This window comes from Pangasianodon hypophthalmus, chromosome 19 (assembly GCF_027358585.1).
Source record: "Pangasianodon hypophthalmus isolate fPanHyp1 chromosome 19, fPanHyp1.pri, whole genome shotgun sequence".
Taxonomy (NCBI): Eukaryota; Metazoa; Chordata; class Actinopteri; order Siluriformes; family Pangasiidae; genus Pangasianodon; species Pangasianodon hypophthalmus.
The window spans coordinates 6,225,987-6,245,141 of record NC_069728.1 but is presented as its reverse complement, the minus strand read 5'-3'; the positions used below and the strand labels follow the sequence as shown (position 1 = coordinate 6,245,141).

Sequence of the window (19,155 nt, the reverse complement as noted above, 5' to 3'; positions counted from 1 at the left end):
ACTAATGCCAAAATATTGACAGATTTGAATTTTATTGCACCATATACAGCACACACATCCCAAACCCCTTATAACAGAAATACATCAGGATTAAATAATGAAAATTATCTGGGCTACTGAGAATGAACCCAGAAACCAGTCTTGAGATTGGAACAATAAGATTGCTAATGTTCACATGCCAAAATCTTGTGTGATCTAAGCAGCAAACACAATACTGTAAGAGGGTCACGATCTAAAACCAACAATGTTGGCAAAAGTGAAAAAAAAAAGAATAATTTAAAGACACACTTCATTGACATAAGAGCAGTCTGTATTTTGTGTTTTGTTCATTTGTAAGAGAAAAAAATACATTAAGGAGGTTTTACAGGTGGCACTTATGGAAAAGCAATACCTGCTGTCACGAGTTATAAAGTTGTGCGTTGATATACAAGGCAAACTTGGACAGCAATTTGCCCTAGAGCTTGAAGGCAGATTTACTATGAGAATGACACTGGGGAAATAGGTATTAAAATATACTTTCATTTTATACTTTCACTGACAAAATATATCATTTAGATGCACGTAAAAAAGGACAATATTCAGTGTAGAAAATATATTTTACTGATATTCCCTTTATTTATATTGCTTGCCAAAAAATATTTAAATGTAAGAAGGCTCAAGTGTATATGACTAGTCTTAAAAATCCAATTAAAAAAGATAGCTGGTAATACTGTCTACAGCTGGTTGACTTTTCACGAGCTTATAATTTTAATTAATTCCATTTTCTCTTTTTCCTGTATTTCAATCAGGACTGAATTTAGTGTCTTGCAGCTTTGCAGATTTTGTTGTACACTTCAGGAAATGCCTGCTCACAGTCCAGCTCCTCCCTTAGCTTATGATACAGCTCACCATCAAACATTTCCCAGAATTCTTGCTGGTCCATGTACACATCAGCATAAAGCATCTGGAAACTAGGGAAGGAATAGAAGTATGTTAATAAAAAGGATTAACTGTACATCAAAGCACAGTGTGTCAATGGCAAATATACTCTGTATTTATACACTTTGTTGTCAATTTATTAGATACACAACCTTGTAACTGTTCTTAATGATAATTATCAGGTATGCATACAATTTTGGGGGTATAAATTTGAATGATCTTCAGATTTAACCAGCCCATGAGGGGAAAGGACTCATTCTCAGTGCAAAACTGTCCACCAATCAAAAAATATCCAGCCAACAGCGCTGTAATGTTTAGAAGTTGTACAGTCATGAGGAACTAGAGGACAAATAATGCATACTTTGCATGGAAAAACAAGACCTATGATCTGTAAATGCATGGACCAAAAGTAAGTTTGTCTAATAATGTGCCCAATAATGCATGTTACCAGCACCCCCAATACCCACACACACACACACCCCACACACTACCATGACACTGCCGTGTTAGTGTAACTGCTGTGCTGAGAATAGTACAACACCCAAATAATATCTGCTCAAAGGTGGTCCTCTGGTGGTCCCTTTATATTGATGGAGAGTAAAGAGCAGTTGAAAAACTGTGCATAGCAACAGATGGGCTACAGCGAGTAATTGTGACCTGATAAAATGGCCAGGTGCTAGATATGTGTACCTAATAAACTGGAAATTCAATATATATATCTATCCTGAAGACTCTCCCATGGTGGAAAACTTACTGAATTACAAAGCACTGACAATGGAGACTTCTTCCACAAATATTAAATAAATGTCTTTTTACAGACATTTTGTTTTGCTATATATAACAACACTTTATTTATTGTTTAGCCTTAGGTTATGTGGAGTGTGCTCCATACAAGTCTCTTTCAATGAGCAGTTAGTATAGAATGAGAATGCATTAGAACACATTAATATAAACCTGTGATTTTAATTACAACTGTAACTAATGTCAATACTGTTGTTTAATAAAATTAAACAACATTTCAGACCAGTCAGATTGTGAATTCAACAGTGCTGTTGTATAAGCAAGCATTTATAATACATTTCCCAAATTGAAGTGATTTTTAAAAAAAAACTGACCCGTGTACATCTCGGACAAACTTCTCAAGCTGGCGTGTTGAGGCCCGAGCCTCAAAGTGTTTGACTTGGGGTTCCCCGTATGCTCCAATATCCACATACAGCTCATCTTCATCTCCTTTAGGATGCACCATGCCTGGCCGACTGGGCAATATGAATGGGCACAGCCATAAGGGATACACCTACACACATGCACACAGAACTGAGGAATTACATGGTAGAACATAGAATGGGTAAAACTTTTATTACAATAACTGTCTATCCATTTGTACCATGTGATTATTCATGGTATTATCGCAATATTATAGTTCAAGAAATGCTACCTTTCTTGACGAGAACCATATTAAGCTGTTCTAAATGCCATTTTACATTATACACATCAACAATGAAAAAGACTAAAAGCCTAAAAACAACCTCAAATTAAATAATGAATATGTCAATTAAAGTAAAATCCCACCTGCATTCATTTATTTAATATAACGTTGTTTCAGATATACTATCATTTATATTTCAAAGTCAAATAAGATATTACATAAGAAGTGAACTGTCTTTTTTCTCTGCTTAGTGCTACTTTATTTTAAAATGCAAATGCCCCCCTGAATAAAATACAGCAATATTTTCCAGTGTCCATAATTACTGAGATATTTTTGGTTTACAAATTTACTGTCACAGGTCTAGACACGGCTAAAGATGTGTGTTAGGACCGAAGGTGTCTGTTGTGTGGTAAGCTGCTGAATCTTACATGAATGTTCTTGTGGAAGTGTGAGATGGCCGTGTGCATGTGTTTCATGGGCACCAGCATGTCCTGAACCACGTGATGCTGCTCGTAAAGCCGGCGGATGGTCTCGCCCTGAGTCAGCTTCAGCAGGGAGATCTTAGGAGGAACCATCCAGCCAAACAAATACCTGAACAGCGGGTTATTCCCAAAAGGAATGATGTCCTAAATACAAGAGCAAGAAAGAGATTATGCAAGATAGAGAATATGAGGGGGAAAGCATTTTAAGTGCATGTGAGATTTAAAAAAAAAAAAAGTATAAATAAAGATGTCATAAGCTGGGGAAACCCATCAGAGACAGACTGTGCAATCGATACTTCCACTCCATATTAGAAGGGCCCATTTACATCAAGCTATGGATATCAGAAAAGTGCCTAACAGGAAATGTGTGTGTGTGTGTGTGTGTGTGTGAGAGAGAGAGAGAGAAAGAGAGAGAGGGGTGGGGGGGTTGTTAGGGTCCTAAAAAGATGATAAATCATGATGTGCTGACACTGAGACAGCATATTTCCCCCAACATAAGCAAGAAGAAAACCTGCATAATTTATCAGGTCTGCAATAATTACCACCATCTTCCTTCAGTTAATGGCATTAGAGGAAAACATTAGCGGACATAATAGACATAATACAATGTGTGTGTGTGTGTTTGTTTGTTTGTTTGTGTGCATGTTTTTCTATCTCGGTGGGGAGCACATGTCCCCACAAGAATAGGAATACCTGACAGTTTTGATCTCATATTTGAATGGGCCCCACAAGAAAACCTGCTCTTTTACAAAAACTCACTCACTAACTAACTAAAACTGCAGCTTTTGTTTAAAAACAAAAACAAAAAAACAAAACAAAACAAAAAAGGATTCATTTTGGTTACTGAGGATTACGATTAAGGTCAGGATTAGGTTTAGGTGTAGACATTAATTAGCTGCTTTAATGAGAGAAAGCGAAAAAGAGAGAGAGAGAGAGCGAGAGAGAGAGCAGACAAGAAGGATTATATGATAAAGCAGAAAGAGAAATTTGTCCAATACTAATACATTAGGGGAACAATGAGATTGCACTATCGAAGCTAATGGATATAAAATGGAAGACAGAGACCACAGAACCATGTTTAAGAGTCTTATAACAGACCATCAAACCACTTGTCATAGAAATACAATATCTGTTGAAGCTGGCTGACAGCAGTGCCTATTTATTAACAGCTGATATGAAGGATATCACTATATTACAGTGATATACACATGTACACTCGCACATTTTACTTAATCATTTATCACAAACCAGCACGACGTTTTTACCATTCAAGAACACATCATGTTACAATATGTAAATGACTATTCTGTTTTTTTCTATAAGAAATCCTCCTTCGAAACTGATATACCTGTTTCTTGTTTCCATATCTCTATATGTCTCCTTTTTTATGAAAATATTGACACATTTGTCACCTTTTAATGACTTACTTCTGATCATATTTGCTTACTGCTGATATTGACATCCGTTGCTGCCATACCGTCCAGTTAACAAGAACAGGAAAACTTAAAATAAGATCATTTGACATAACAAAAAACATGGTACAATCCAGTTTGATAAATTCATTTTTCATAACTGTATGTGTTCTTGGTATTGTTCATAAAGGTGGGCTTGCAGTCACCATCTGTCATAGCTTCCCTGTTTATGTATTACCATTGCAGTGCATTTCACCTTTTCACACCATTTACCTGTAGCTCCCAGAAGATGCTTCGTGTGTGTCTGTGGTAGTAGTGTCTGAGTGGGATGTACTCCACACCAATTCCATCCTCCTTCAGGTACTTCTCCACGTGCTTAAAGAACCAGGGCTTGTAGAAGTGACCAATGCGATTGATCTAGCAGACATGTAAAAGTACACTTGGTCTTATTGCAAATATTTGCTTTTCAGCTTCTAAATCAATACTCCTAAATACCGTTAATCTAATCCCACAATGCTCCTGACTGTTCCTGGATGGTTAGGAGCCAGTCACTTACATATGTTTGTGAGTAGAAGTACTGATTACTCAGAGCATGATGCAAGTTGTTTTAGTATAATTTAACTCCATTCATTTTGGAATACAGGCAAAAACTGACAAAGCGCTAAAGTTCAAAAAGAGTAAAATAATAAAAAAAAGGATGTCTGAGTGCCATATAAAACTATAACTATTTAATTTTCTCTTAAATAGTCTTAGAGCACTTTCATACCTATTAGTCCATTTCCTGAGTCTAAATCAAAGCAAAACTAAACTTTTGGTTTCTTTGCTATTCGACACATAATGAAACAAACCAAAATACAAAAAAGCTTTGTATGGGGCAGGGGGCGCATAAGGCTGAAAACATTCATAGGAACACCTGTACACCTGCTCATTTATGCAGTTATCCAATCAGCCAATCATGTGGCAGCAGCATAATACAAAAATTATGCAGATACAGGTCAAGAGTTTCAGCTAATGTTCAGATCAAACATCAGAATGGGGAAAAAATGTGATCTCTGTGACTTTAAACATGGCTTGATTATTAGTACTAGATGCGCTCGTTTGAGTATTTCAGAAACTGCTGATCTCCTGGGATTTTCATAACAAACAGTCTCTAGAGTTTACACAGAATGGTCTGAAAAACAAAAACCATCCTGTTTTTGAGGAGAGTCTGCAGGCTGTAACACCTTGTTGATGAGAGAGATCACAGTAGAATGACCAGACTGGTCTGCGCTGGTGACCAGGTGATTTTTTTTCAAACTGTCCAGTTTGGGTGAGCTTATGCCTCAAATTCCTGTTCTTGGCTGAAAGGAGTGGAACCTGATGTGGTCTTCTGCTGTTGTAGCCCATCCACCTCAAGGTTTGATGCTTTTCTGCTCACCAGAGTTGTAAAGCGTGATTATATGAGTTACTATATCCTTCCTGGAAGCTCGAACCAATCTGGCCATTTTCCTCTGATCTCTCTTATCTTATCTAAGGCGTTTCAACCCACAGAACTGTCACTCATTCAATGTTTTTTGTTTTTCGCACCATTCTATGTAGACTCTAGAGACTGTTGTGTGTGAAAATCCCAGGAGATCAGCTGTTTCTGAAATACTCTAACCAGCCCTTCTGATACCAACAACCATGCCATGGTTAAAGTCACAGAGATCACATTTTTTGCTCATTCTGTTGGCTGATCTGGACATTAACTGAAGCTCTTACCTGTATCTGCATGAATTTATGCATTGTGCTGCTGCCACTTGATTGGCTGACTGGATAACTGCATACATGAGCAGGTGTACAGGTTCACTCATTGCTCAAAAATACAGTGACTAATAAAAGGTAAGCAAACCTTTGCCAAGGGCATGATGTAACAACAAAAATTACCAGACCACTAAGAAAACAGACGTGAACCTAAATGATTAGATAATTACATTTAAATAACAAGAGTTTAAAACATTTTGTGTGTTATATCCAGTATTTTCTCTTTTGTACATTGGTCCAAAAATCGAGAAGATATTGCATCTATGGAGTGCTACAGCTCTGTCCTTTCCCTCACATTAGCAGTTCACATGTACAAAAAATATGCTCAAAGCAACCCAAAACACATGGCATGTTTGGTTCACTTTCTGCAGGAGGGTTGAATCTCACTGCGGGCAAACCAAGCTAGAGTCCGCATGAAAACAGACCAAATCAACTCGCTCACATGGTCAAAGACTCATTCATACAGTCTTAGAGCAGGTGTTTTGGTCTGCACCCAAGTGCCATTGCTGTGATATTCTCACCTGCTTAAATAAACTGCACCAAAGACGAAAAGACACTAGGGTACGATTCAAACAGACTAAATGCTGCATACGTGAAAGCAACCTTACAAAGCATTCTACTTTAAACCATAAGGAAATTTATGAAGCAAAGTATATAAGCAGCCCAAGTATGAACATGATCTCACCTTGTCAGGCTCGGCGTGGTCAGTCATAACTCCAGTCATAATAACAGCCTCGTTGAGCGAATACTGCAGCCCTTCCACAAAATGGTTCTCTTTGTTAGCTGACTCCTCTGCAAACACCTTACAGATGGCATCCAAACCCCGCACGGGCTTGTAGCACAGCCTCACCCACTTCCGAGCTGGAATAATGTGAATCTCAGCTGCCACCAAGAAGCCCAGGGTTCCGCAGGACCACGGGACTGAATAGAACAGCTCCGAGTTCTCTTTCTGCTCCATGAGGAGAGGGTTTACAGGTAAACATACATCACATGCAAAGTCCACAAAGTACTAGTTAAAGCGTACTAGTTAGGAACATTACTCGTCCTAATTAGCAGCTACTGACAACGTATAATAACTACTTTAAACAATAATGAAAAAGATACTGCTTTTATATTTCTCTTTCCATTCTTCTTTACTTTCTTTCTCTCCCTGTCAATCTGTCTAAATGATTTTCTTATTAAGCGAAAATATCTTGAATATAGTCAAATTTGTATAGTAATTTCTATTAAAAGATTACAGTAAAACAAATATAAGATTATTAAACCTATTTTTAAATATTTTTACTACTATTCTATTGGCAGATAATTTTGCTCATTTTAAGCATCTTTTCTAGAAAGAAGCTAAATTATCTGCCAATAAAATGAGATAATGTAAAGCCTGAAATTAGTATAAATATCTAGAAATAGGTTTAATAGTCTTCTATTTTTTTTATTGTAATCTTGTAATAGGAAATACTAGATAAATTTGACAATATTCACAAACTATACAAACATTATACATACAAACTTCAACACATAAGGCTCCACATACAGCCACATACACACACAAAATAAAACTCATACCTCAGTGCAGCGAACCAGACTGCCATCTGCCAGTACCAGCTCAAAAGCCACACAGATGTGTTGGAACAGGCCATAAATATGAGACGAGGACTCAATCCCTGTGCCCATTACCAAACCCCCTGAGAGAAAGACAGACAGAGAGCGAGAGCGAGAGAGAGAGAGAGAGAGAGAGAGAGAGAGAGAGAATCAATGAAGTGGGAAGACGACAGCAGAATTTGTGAACAAGTGTATTTGATCATGTGTACTTAATATTTTTCCAATTAACAAATATTAATTGGAATATCTTCCACTCCAAAATCCACACACTCATAGAGCACGTATTCCTGTGTGTAATGTATTTGCAGGGGAATATATGATTAACGTAAGAGAAAACAGGGTTGTGCTCTCTTGCTTCCCCACACAGCTGCTCTCTGTAGGCCTCCAAATGAATTTGCAGCAGCAGCAGCAGCAGCAGTGGAAACCATTACCTGGACAGCGGGCACAATTTCTGCTACCCATAAACGCTTTTAGTAGAACAGGCCATTTCCGCACCCAATCTAACCTAACGCACTGAAACAGGGCCATTACTCATTCATAACCCAATTAGGAGTAGCCTCTGATGCACCACACGAGACACACAATATCGACCAGCAAGAAATATTGCATATACACACTCCACTTAAAGCTGTGATATTGCTTCGAGTCAATACACTGGGGGAAGGGACAAAGAGTGAGAGAGAAAGGGGATACAATAAAGCCGACAGACATTGTCTGAAAAGGCATGGCATGCCAAACTGGTAATAATTTTCATCCAGCATTCTGGTTTTGTGGACGTACCTACTGTGAGATCATCAAGCTCAGGTAATACAGGCAGCGTCCAGCCGATGGAATTCAATAAGGCTGTCACTTGACCCATATTTACCAAGGGCTCCACACGTACCACCTAAAGAGAGGTGCACGGTCATATCACACACTACACAATTTGCCCTGCTCTCATTCCTGACTAAACTTATAAAAAGGCTTTAATCAAATCAGTTACCATGTATCTGAGCTCCTGAACACCGCTGGCTTAAATGCACAAATATGTAAGTGCTTTCAGTTACAACCTACATCCAATGAAATGTTATCTTTAATGTTGTTAGGTGCAAGGTTTACTCTGATTGCCCTGTGGATTTGTAGTGAGATCCCACCTGTCTTTCTGTGTCCACCTCTAGAATATCCATCATATTGATTTTTATATTCTTGTGAGTCTTCTTATATTTCCCCACCCTCAGAGACACGGTCAGCCAGCCAGGACGTCCAGTGCACATATATGCCTTTCCTCCCTCCTTCTTCCACTCACGAACCTGAAAAACACGAATAAATCTTTATAAAGTGTAGCAATACTAAATGCACAGGTTTAAAGAAAGCTCTCAACAGGTATGTTAAGCTTTTTCCATTTTAACACAGAGAAATATTGCAATCAAACAAGAAAAAATTAAATTAGATGCAGACAAGAAATTAAACATACAATAAATCAAGTTTTTGTTTCATTTGAAATATGCTTGGCCACATGACTGGGTAGGAGATTGGCATAGGACGTAAAGTCATCTTTATAGCAGTCTCAGCCTTAGATGCTCCACCTACTACTATCAGAATCTCCCTGTCTAACCACACGTCTATCTGTCTTTTTTTTTTTAATCAATCCTTCTGGGAAACAAATTGATAACAGTAAGCTCTTCAGAGAAAGTCACTGAGTTCATCAAGATAGCTCAAGTAATTGTCCAAAGGCTACTGGAAATCTTCACAATCACCTTCGACTACAAGGCTTTGCGGTTGATCATTTGCAATGTCAATCAAATGGCCTCTTCTAAAAATAGGTGGCTTCACTGAGTGAAGAAAAACTACCAGATTCTATAGCAATAGTTAGAAGGCTAGCAGCCCTGACCACTTATATGAATACAATCGTCCCAACTACAGTTTTTAAATTAAATTATTCTTCTGAAAAAGAAAAGAGGCTGAAATAAGCTTATTCATGACTGTCAGCAAAACGCAGCTGCTTGATGCCTTCTTTGGGCAAACTAACATGAGAACCAACAAGATTCACTTTCCCAAATGTTTTTTAGTATATTAGGCAATATACTGATTGACACATACAGTAGGTGCAGACAGCTAAAGTTCTGATTAGGAGTACTGCTGTTTTACCAACACAATGGGTTCGGAGAAATACAGAACTGGGATCCTAATGCCCTGCAAGTGGAAGGTTTCCCTATTGCCAACACCGGTCAGCTGATTATCAAGATCTTCATGCGTTAGATCAGGTGTGTGTGAAGTGGCACTGGGTCCCCAGGACTGCAGTTGGAAACTACTATCTTACAGGGTTCTTCCACCAGTCAGTGCAGTATGGTACAGTTTCACAGTCTAGAAATTCTGAATATATCAAATTGTTCAGTACCCTACTGTCTGTTAGTGTTTTTATTTTCTTCCAAAATGGCAATTTTGTGGTTTGAGTGATAATGTAATGACTATGTTTGACCAATCAGTGATCTGCACTATGTTTAGCTCCACCCACGTGTCTCTGTTTAGTACTTTTGGTACTTAGTAATGGCATAGGTCATTCGTCAGTGGAAAGAATGACAAAATTTGGTGCACTAGCAGTGTTGCCAACTTACTTTGTTGCTAGATATGACAACTTTTTAGACTCCTTTATTTAAAAAAGAGCTTAGTGACAAATCTAGCTCCTTTTTGAACAGACTCTCCAGCTCACATCACAGATGCTTCTTATATGATTTTAGAGACAGGTTCGGTCAACTGTGCCACCAACGTTCTTCTCTGTTCTTCATTTAAAACTCTCTTCTTGGATTCTGGATAACAAAGCAAAATGTTTAATCATTATTATGGTGAAGCTTTCTGCAAGGACACGTTTTAGTTAACATTCATGGAAGGAGTCTCAGGTGTCACCATAGAAGAGTCTTCAGGTCTTCTTAACTTCAAGAGAGCAGCTGGTGAGGGAATGGATTATTCTACAGGGTGTCCCGAAAGTCTCCATACACAGGGGAAATTACCACTTTTTTAGCAAAATGTCTTCCAAAATTTTTCATACTTAGTTTATATTATATATATATATTTTTTCAGATAGCCTTGAAGAATGCCTTTGACAAATGAAGAAAATCATCCTCATGGCTGGATCGGGAAGCTGTCACAAGGCTGCGATGGACTTTAACAGGAAACACTGGCAAGCACATCACACACAACACTGTTGCCAAACTTATTAACAAATTTAAAAAGAATGGAAGTGTTGGGGACCAACTGAGAAGTGGACCTCCAAGAATATCCACTGATGAAGACACAACCGCCGTGGTGCTGGCAAACATAGTCCCCTGGAGACTCTTGAGATACCCTGTATTTTATTCTCTTCTCGGCTATTCTTATGTGTCTTCAGAAAATCTGGCATCTTCATTGTAACATATAATGGTCATGACGATCCCTTCAATATACTAATTAGTTTATGACATCACCTGGCGACTTATAGCTGCTTGCTACTTTCCCCTGAAAGGCGTTGGCAACACTGTGCACTAGAGCAGAGGTTTCCAAATCCACTCCCTACAACTCACCACAAAACTGTTTTCATTCTGCCCCAGATCCCATCACTCATGAGTCAGCTAATTACAGTTTACGGACCTTGGATTAGAATAAGTTTGTTGAATGGCCAGTGGTTTAATGGATGAAATTGGGAAGCTCTGCAGTCAAGACAAACATGCATTATAAAGAAAACGGAACTAATTATAATGCCTATTTGGTTAACAGTGGCTTTGATTCCTGCTTCCACCCTGTGTGTGCTCTCCCTGCACTTCAGGGGTTTCCTTGGGTACTCCAGTTTCCTCCCCCAGTCCAAAGACATGTGTTGTAGGCTGACTGGCATCTCTAAATTGTCCATAGTGTGTGAATGGGTGTGTGAGTGTGTGTGATTGTGTCCTGCGATGGGCCCCGTCCATGATGTCTCTTGTCTTGTGTCCAGGAATCCCTTGGGATAGGCTCCAGGTTACCATGTGACCCTGTGTAGGATAAGCGGTGCAGAAGATGGATGGATGGGTATACAGTATAGGGCAAAAGGTTTGTGCACACCTGACCATCACACCCATATGTTTTGACCCTGTGTAGGATAAGCGGTACAGAAGATGGATGGATGAATGGATGGATGAATGAGTTAACAATGGCCTAGAAGTCTAGTGATCTATGAATCTAGTTCCTGTTTTCTTTTTTCTTTCTTGAATTCTGGGTGGACGATAAGTAATAAGAGATCCCACCTGGACTGCAAGAGAAGCATGCAGTAAATATAGCTAAGATCGTGTGTGTGTGTGTGTGTGTGTGTGTGTGTGTGTGTGTGTGTGTGTGTGTGCGCACTGGGACACTCACTCACACAGATGTGAAGGATGGAGGGTACAGTACCTGTCTCTGGATGTCCCGGACCCGCTGCTTGTGCAGCTTGGGCGCTGAGCACATCTTAAAGATGATCCAAGCTCGCACATAATAATAGGCATCAAACACCACAGACAAGGGCAGAAGGAAAAGGCAAACAAATATCCATCGCTGGTGAATTAGAACATAATCTAAGCCTTTTATCCTGATCCACAGAAGCAACAAAATAACCAAAACACCGAGATACAGCACTGGATCCATCTGGAGTAGAAACAAACAACTAAAAATGATGTTCGGAAAAATCTGCCTATTGAAACAAAATCCGCAATCAATTTAAATATGGTTTAAATAAAAATACTGAAACTTGCCTTACCTGATCCTGCACTTTTTAGGACTGCCTTCACACTTGGGTTAAAACGTGCAACCGCGAATTTTGTCACATTTATTTATTTGCCTGATTTTACACCTTGTGTAAGGCTGAATACCAAGCCACAACCTATTCCCTACACTAGAGCACTAGATACGACGTCAAATAATGAGTTCTGTACCATAAGTAGTGCACTATAAATAAAGCACGAGCCGTTCTGGACGTGGCCTAGCTGGGCAAATAAGCCACGCCTCTACAAAGCACTGATTGGTCAGTAGCGCGTCAATTACGCCTTCTCCAGTTGTTGCGTGTGGACTTTTTTATCCAATAGGATTGAAGGAGAACAATCAGACCATTGCCTCAGTCCGGCGTGATCATTATTATGCATGTGGAATAATAGGGAAAGAGAAATAAAATCAAGTTCACATCAAGCTTCATAAACTATACAAATGAAAGAAGAGGCAACATTCATTCATGGCATGATGTCTTAGTGTGTGTGTGTGTGTGTGTGTTTAACTTTAGGAAAATATTCCGAAATAATGTGCATTATTCAAGTGAAATATGAGTGGATGTGTGTTTGATGGTGAGCGCGCGTGCTTGTTCAGCGCGACTGCACTGTGAAGTGGGTGAGTGTAAAGCGCGCGAGCGACAGTAAACAGTGGGGTGGGGCGACTGTACACTCACACACACACACACCACTTGGCTGGTGTGTAACGGTACATGCTACGCCCTAAACACCTCCATGAAGCGAGCAGGACGCACAGAGAGGACTGACTGATGCTGAATGGTATCTTTCAGCCCCGGAGCACTTTTGTTTTTTTTCTTTTCTGTAAATGTGGGAATAATTAATGGCAATAAGTCGGAATGATGCTTTCTGCTGCGCGCGAGAGTACTTTTCAGGGACTCATCATGAGAAGGCATGAAGGGAACTCTTGGCGAGAACCTCATCCTGTTTCAGATTATAGCCTAAACAAATCGTGAGAAGGGAAAAAATTCAGTTAGTGAAGGGAGAGATGGGATTTTGCAACTTTTAAGGAACTTTGAAAGGAGCTCGCCGCGCGCGCGTGTGTGCGTGCGTGCATGCGTGTGCGTGAGAGAGAGAGACAGAGACAGAGAGAGAGAGAGAGAGAGAGAGCGCGCGCGGTCGCTACAGGAGACAGGAGCGCGGGTGAAGTTCGGCGATGCCTTCTCTGCATCATGGCGCCGTGTTCATTGGCGTCTTCCTCATCGTCACCGGCGGCTCGACCGCCTTCCTCACGTCTAGCCAGAGCAGACTGCAGGCGTTCAGCCTGTGCTGCGTGGTGCTAGGCGCAGTCATGCTCATCCTCGGCCTCTTTTGGGCCATGAACGGCAAGAGCCGCCAGGGCTCCTACACTAATGAATACACGCACGACTACGGGCACGTGCTGTTCAGCCCGCCGCCCGGGAGCCACTTCCCGGAGTCCCAGTCCGTCTTCTTGCACAGGTAAACGTGTGGTCTTCCCCACAAGCATGCATCATGTCCCAAATTTCCACTGTAATTTTATGCATGCATTGATGCACTACCAGTGAATCATTTAAACAATGGTTTTTGTGGATGTGAATTTAAACCAAACTGCTTGTAAATACACCAAACGTCTGAATCACAACAGTCAGCACAACAAACTGAGTGCTGATAAAGATTATGATTACCCATTAGAGACTCTTATAATAATAGAAAACATTTGCCTGAATGCAGAATATTAAAAACGCACATGTATTGCATGTTCTTTGAATGCAGTTACAATGTCCTAAAGTTGATTTTTAATGCTGAGCAACCATTTAAGTTTGAAAATTGTTTTTTTGTTTGAAAGTGGCAAAAAACTAATTTTTGCTGAGCAGAAAACTCTTTCCACCTTCAGTTTTTAAACTAGGTAGATATAAATTCAGAGTCTGCATTTAAATAAAAGAGTCCATAGTTTTATTACAACTGAATAAAACTAATTCTTGCATCTCTTTATATTTATTTGTTTGTCTATGAAAGTGCTCCTTTCATTATGTAGTCTGAAATGCTATTTGGATTGATTTTAGTCATTGTTAATATTTGAGGTGTGCAATATAGTAAATAGTGTGTAAGACGACACTAGAAAAGAGTCAGGGTAGAAGCTATAAAGTAAATGGGCATGGATGTTTACGGTATGCTGTAATGAGATCATGCGTTCCTCATCGTATTGTTCTCGTTTGCAAAAATCAACTTATTAATACATTATGTCAATTGATTAGTCAAGTACTAGCACCCATTAGGAAATGAGAACACAAAAGCACCCCCAAACACACACACACACATACCTGTAGAGGGTCATGAGAGTCAATACAAGCCATTCCTTTTTCCCCTTAAAAGGTTTATAATTCACTCAATGGAAAAGCAAATTCAGCATCATGTACTTAAACCCTGAATCCTGAATCCTGAAGCAGTTGAAATGGTTTGTACACCACCTAGTGTTAAGAAGCTCCAACCCTGTGGCCAAAAGACTTTAACATTTTATTCAGCTGAGCTTCATTGGTGAAATTACTGTTAACATTATATATTCTTTGTTCGTTTTGTTTGTTTGTTTTTGTAAATATAATATAAATAATTATATAACTAATTATATCACTCAAATAACACCCTTATAGATAGATTCATTAGAGTATAAACAGGAATTAATTATGCTTCAAAAAAAAAATGTATAATTTGATTCTGAACATTTTAATTGTGAATTTTACATGTTTGAATATGCTGGGTTGGAATTGGTGTACACTTATTAATCGCCAGATGCTTTTATCCAAAGTGACGAATCAGAGCATACAGCTGACCAACTGATGGATAGGTCATAATGATCACTATTTAACTGAAATGATCCTCTTCCTCACAGTTAAAGTCTTGAAAATTAAGGTTACAAAAATTCAGGCTGTAGAGGACTCAGGTTAAGTCATCACTTTTTATTGACATGGTTGTGAAAATTTATGTTGTAAAAATTCAGAATTTGCTTTGATTGGAACCAAGCTTCCCTCTGGATGTTCTGTGTAATGTAAATGTTAAAGTTTAAAAACTCGTAATAAAAAAAAAATTAAGCCCCCCACCGCCCCCAGCCCCACCAGGTTTTCCCTATAACATGATATCACACTGATGTCAGCTACCAGTTTGTTGAGGGGTAACACATACTTTCTCCAAAAATCATCATATCCTTTCAATCCGCTGTTCGTGCATCCTCATAAAACTGCCCTGTATACATGAGCTTGTAGACAGCTACAATTGGTTAGTGTCATTCTGATCAGCAAGGAAGATACAGTGCCATCCTTTTTCATCCAACATGCCATGCCAATTATGCTTTCTTGTACTTTATCTGCATTCAAACTCGCAATTTCCTGAACATTAATTGTTCCAGGCAGGAACCCTGCTTAATTTTTTAAACTGGATTTTCAAGGGGAATTCAGACCTAAATTATTCAAATATCTAAGATTTGCAGTGAAAACTTTAACTTCAAATTTGGCCTGTTTTTCTTTTTGAGCATCCTGAATCCAGGTTCACATTCTGCTGAATTTGAAATGACATTATCATTTATGCATGTGTATATGATTGTGTGTGTTGTTTTAGAACTTTGGAACGGCAGAGACGAGGGCTGTACGGGGATGATTTTGACTACCCTCCCATGGAGCCGACATGTTTCAGCCCAGCTGCTCGAGGGCCACCAGCCCAATGGGAGATGGAACCTCCACCTCCATATGAAGTGGCCATCAAAACTACATGCAGCTCTACGAACATGCGACGCAGTTACTCGGACACACTGTTGCCCACTGAGCCGCTCTTCAGTCGCTCTCGCGAGATCAGCTTTGAAGTGTAAAGCTTGTGCTGTCAATGAGCCATTAGGTTGCAACCATTCACTGCAGCCATCAACTAGCACAGAGCATGGCTCACCCAGGGAACCCACACTCATGCACAAGTGTGCTTCAGAAACCCTTTGTATTGAAGCTACATTTTTTGTCTGCTCACAATGAGGTCCATTTTGAATATGGTCAAAAGAGAAATTATGTAACCTTATGAAATGGTAACGCCCCTAGGAGTGTTTAGTATCGGTTGTATCCTCCTGTGAGGTGTATTCTTTTGTAATTATACTCAGAAGGTATAGTTACCCCTGATGGATAAACGCCTAATTTCTCTCAGTATTTTCACAACTGCCAGTGTTTGAAAATTGAGGCCAATTTATCAAATTTATAATGTCCTTTCTCCATGCAGCTACTGCATTATCTCTCCATACATGACACTGATGTTATACAAATTACTGATTATATACTACAAAAGTGTGTACTTGTACCTGTTTACAAATTTCTCACAAGCATGAATTACAATCACTTCTTGACTGGTTTGGTGCACAGATGAGATTTGGTGACAGTACTTGCTGCTTGTGAATGTCACAAATTGTAGCTCCTGGACCCATGAATATGTACGTGAAGTCACTGGCACAATCTGTACTCATCAACACAAGCACCAGCTTATGAGAAGGAAACAGAGAAAAGGCCTGGCTATATATGCAAAGCTACTGTTTGCTCCTGTGCATGATGATTTGACAGGGAAAATCTGTGAGTGTCGTCTGCAGAAAGACAGACACAAATGATGATGGAAACTGGAGTTGTAGGAAGTGACACCAGATCAAAAATATTTCTCTGCCAAAAGCACATCTACTGTGGCAATAGTGACATTTAACTGCTGAAACCTTTTAATCAGCTTACTCCTGCTTGTTGCTTTGGACTGACTGCGAACATGGTGGCAAGACCCATAACGATGAATCGCTTCATCAGGGCACTTACAGAGAATTGACAGAATATGTCTTACAGGAAACACTTAAGTGCAACAGCAAACCAGAGCATTATTTGGTTCGTCACTGGTGACCTTTGTGTCCCGTGGAGGAAATTGACAGTCTGAGAAGCATTGATTTGTGATGTAATGTAAGTGTAGAATGCCTCACTGATGTGATCACAAATGACCACAGTGCATTAGCAGGTTTAATATTACCTTGGACTCCTCTTGTTTGTAACATTATAAATCATGGCATTTTCATTGATTGCTTTCTCTGCCTCAACCAAAGTGACATTAAAATGATGTGCCTCCATCAAATACAGATCAGGGCCTTTAACTATAGGTACTTTGCACTATACATAATAGAATATGCACGATGTACGTGGCTTACGTGCATGTACCCAAAGATTCTATTACGTTTTTGGACAAAAATGTAGTGTTTTCATTTCTTTTTGAAAATCAACAAATAAAGTAATACAAAAATAATTAAATATTGTCATCTAAAATATACATTAAAATATGTTTTTGATTTATTACACACACACATGACTCCTGATCAAGTCTACAAGACTTTAGTTTTGTACTAACAGACCATTGGTTTTGAAATTCATTATAATTATAGTCTACACTCACTGTCCACTTTATTAGGAACATCTGTACACCTGCACATTCATGCAGTTATCTAATCAGCCTATCATATGGTGGCTACGCAGTTCAAAAAATCATGCAGATACAGGTCAAGAGCTGCAGTTAATGTTCACGTCAAACATCAGAATGAAAAAAAAGTGTGATCTCTGTGACTTTGATTGTGGCATGGTTGTTGGTACCAGAAGGGCTGGTTTGAGTATTTTATAAACTGTTCATCTCCTGGGAATTTCACACACAACAGTCTCTAGAGTTTACACAGTATGGTGCAAAAAACACTGAGTGAGCGACAGTTCTGTGGGTGGAAATGCCTTGTTGATAAGAGAGGCCAGAGGAAAATGGCCAGATTGGTTCAAGCTGCCAGGAAGGATATAGTAATCACTCTTTACAAACATGCTGAGCAGAAAAGCATCTCAGCATGTACAAAACATCAAACCTTGAGGTGGATGGGCTACAACAGTAGAAGACCACATCAGGTTCCACTTCTGTCAGACAAGAACAGGAAACTGAGGCTATCATGGGCACAGACTCACCCAAACTGGACAGTTGAAGACTGGGAAAAAAAAATCACCTGGTCTAATTCCAGTCTTCAGCTGTCCAGTTTCAGTGAGTCTGTGCTCATGATAGCCTCAGATTCCTGTTCTTGTCTGACAGAAGTGGAACCTGATGTGGTCTTCTGCTGTTGTAGCTCATCCACCTCAAGGTTTGATGTGTAGTGCGTTCTGAATTGCTTTTCTGTTCACCACAGTTGTAAAGGGTGTTTATTTGAGTTACTATAGACTTCCTGTCAGCTCAGACCAGTCTGGTCATTCTCCTCTGATCGCTCTCATCAATAAAGTGTTATATTTCTTTGGATTTGAATCCCAGTTTGAAAACCATTATGACTGGCTATTTCTCTGTTAACTTGATATTTCATTAAAGGAAACCAACAAGGATCTACTTAATGATTGTTTATTATTATATTTACATCAGCCAAATGAGATCAGTGTTAATTGAGAAATTAATGATTGTTAATTAAAATTTAGGATTAATACCAAGTCAGCTTTAAAGAAACAAATATACAGGTTAAAAACTGGCATGCCGGAGTCCAGACATTTTTAGGACTTCCCTACTCTAAAATGCTTAATTATGGTTAATTATGTTAATTATCAATTAATTGTACATTACAAAGTCTCTGGACTTAGTTTACAGAACAAGTGTTAACTACTAGAACATTTTGGTTTAGACCAATATTTGGGTCATTAACGAGAAATAATATATCAAATTCTTCATAACTTCAGAATTTGTATTTAGAACGTTACATAGTTCTACAAGCAGATTTGTTACAAAACTGTTAGGAGAAAAGGTTCAACTGGATCAGCCCTTAAGACATCTTCAAAGAATGTTCT

General features: G+C 39.1%; 2 protein-coding genes across 4 annotated transcripts; one reads left to right on the top strand and one right to left on the bottom strand.

Moving 5' to 3' along the window:
• Positions 1-13: 13 nt before the first annotated feature.
• Positions 14-12,493, bottom strand: dhcr24 (24-dehydrocholesterol reductase). 3 transcript variants are annotated; one of them, XM_026944357.3, is made up of 10 exons: positions 12,334-12,493; positions 11,991-12,221; positions 8,753-8,908; positions 8,400-8,505; positions 7,584-7,702; positions 6,706-6,969; positions 4,512-4,655; positions 2,773-2,970; positions 2,034-2,212; positions 14-950 (listed from the first exon to the last, which is right to left on the bottom strand). In XM_026944357.3, exons 2-10 carry the CDS (start codon positions 12,219-12,221, stop codon positions 797-799), a joined length of 1,551 nt encoding a protein of 516 aa, XP_026800158.3. In that variant the 5' UTR covers positions 12,334-12,493; the 3' UTR covers positions 14-796. The 3 variants fall into 3 exon arrangements, with proteins under 3 accessions (XP_026800158.3, XP_026800161.3, XP_034169342.2); XM_026944360.3 differs by having other exon boundaries at positions 11,991-12,240; positions 12,334-12,491; XM_034313451.2 differs by having other exon boundaries at positions 12,329-12,487.
• Positions 12,494-12,733: 240 nt separating this feature from the next.
• On the top strand, positions 12,734-18,146 carry si:dkeyp-51f12.2 (uncharacterized protein LOC100151460 homolog). The gene is made up of 2 exons (XM_034313515.2): positions 12,734-13,792; positions 15,923-18,146. Exons 1-2 carry the CDS (start codon positions 13,509-13,511, stop codon positions 16,167-16,169), a joined length of 531 nt encoding a protein of 176 aa, XP_034169406.1. The 5' UTR covers positions 12,734-13,508; the 3' UTR covers positions 16,170-18,146.
• Positions 18,147-19,155: the final 1,009 nt, after the last annotated feature.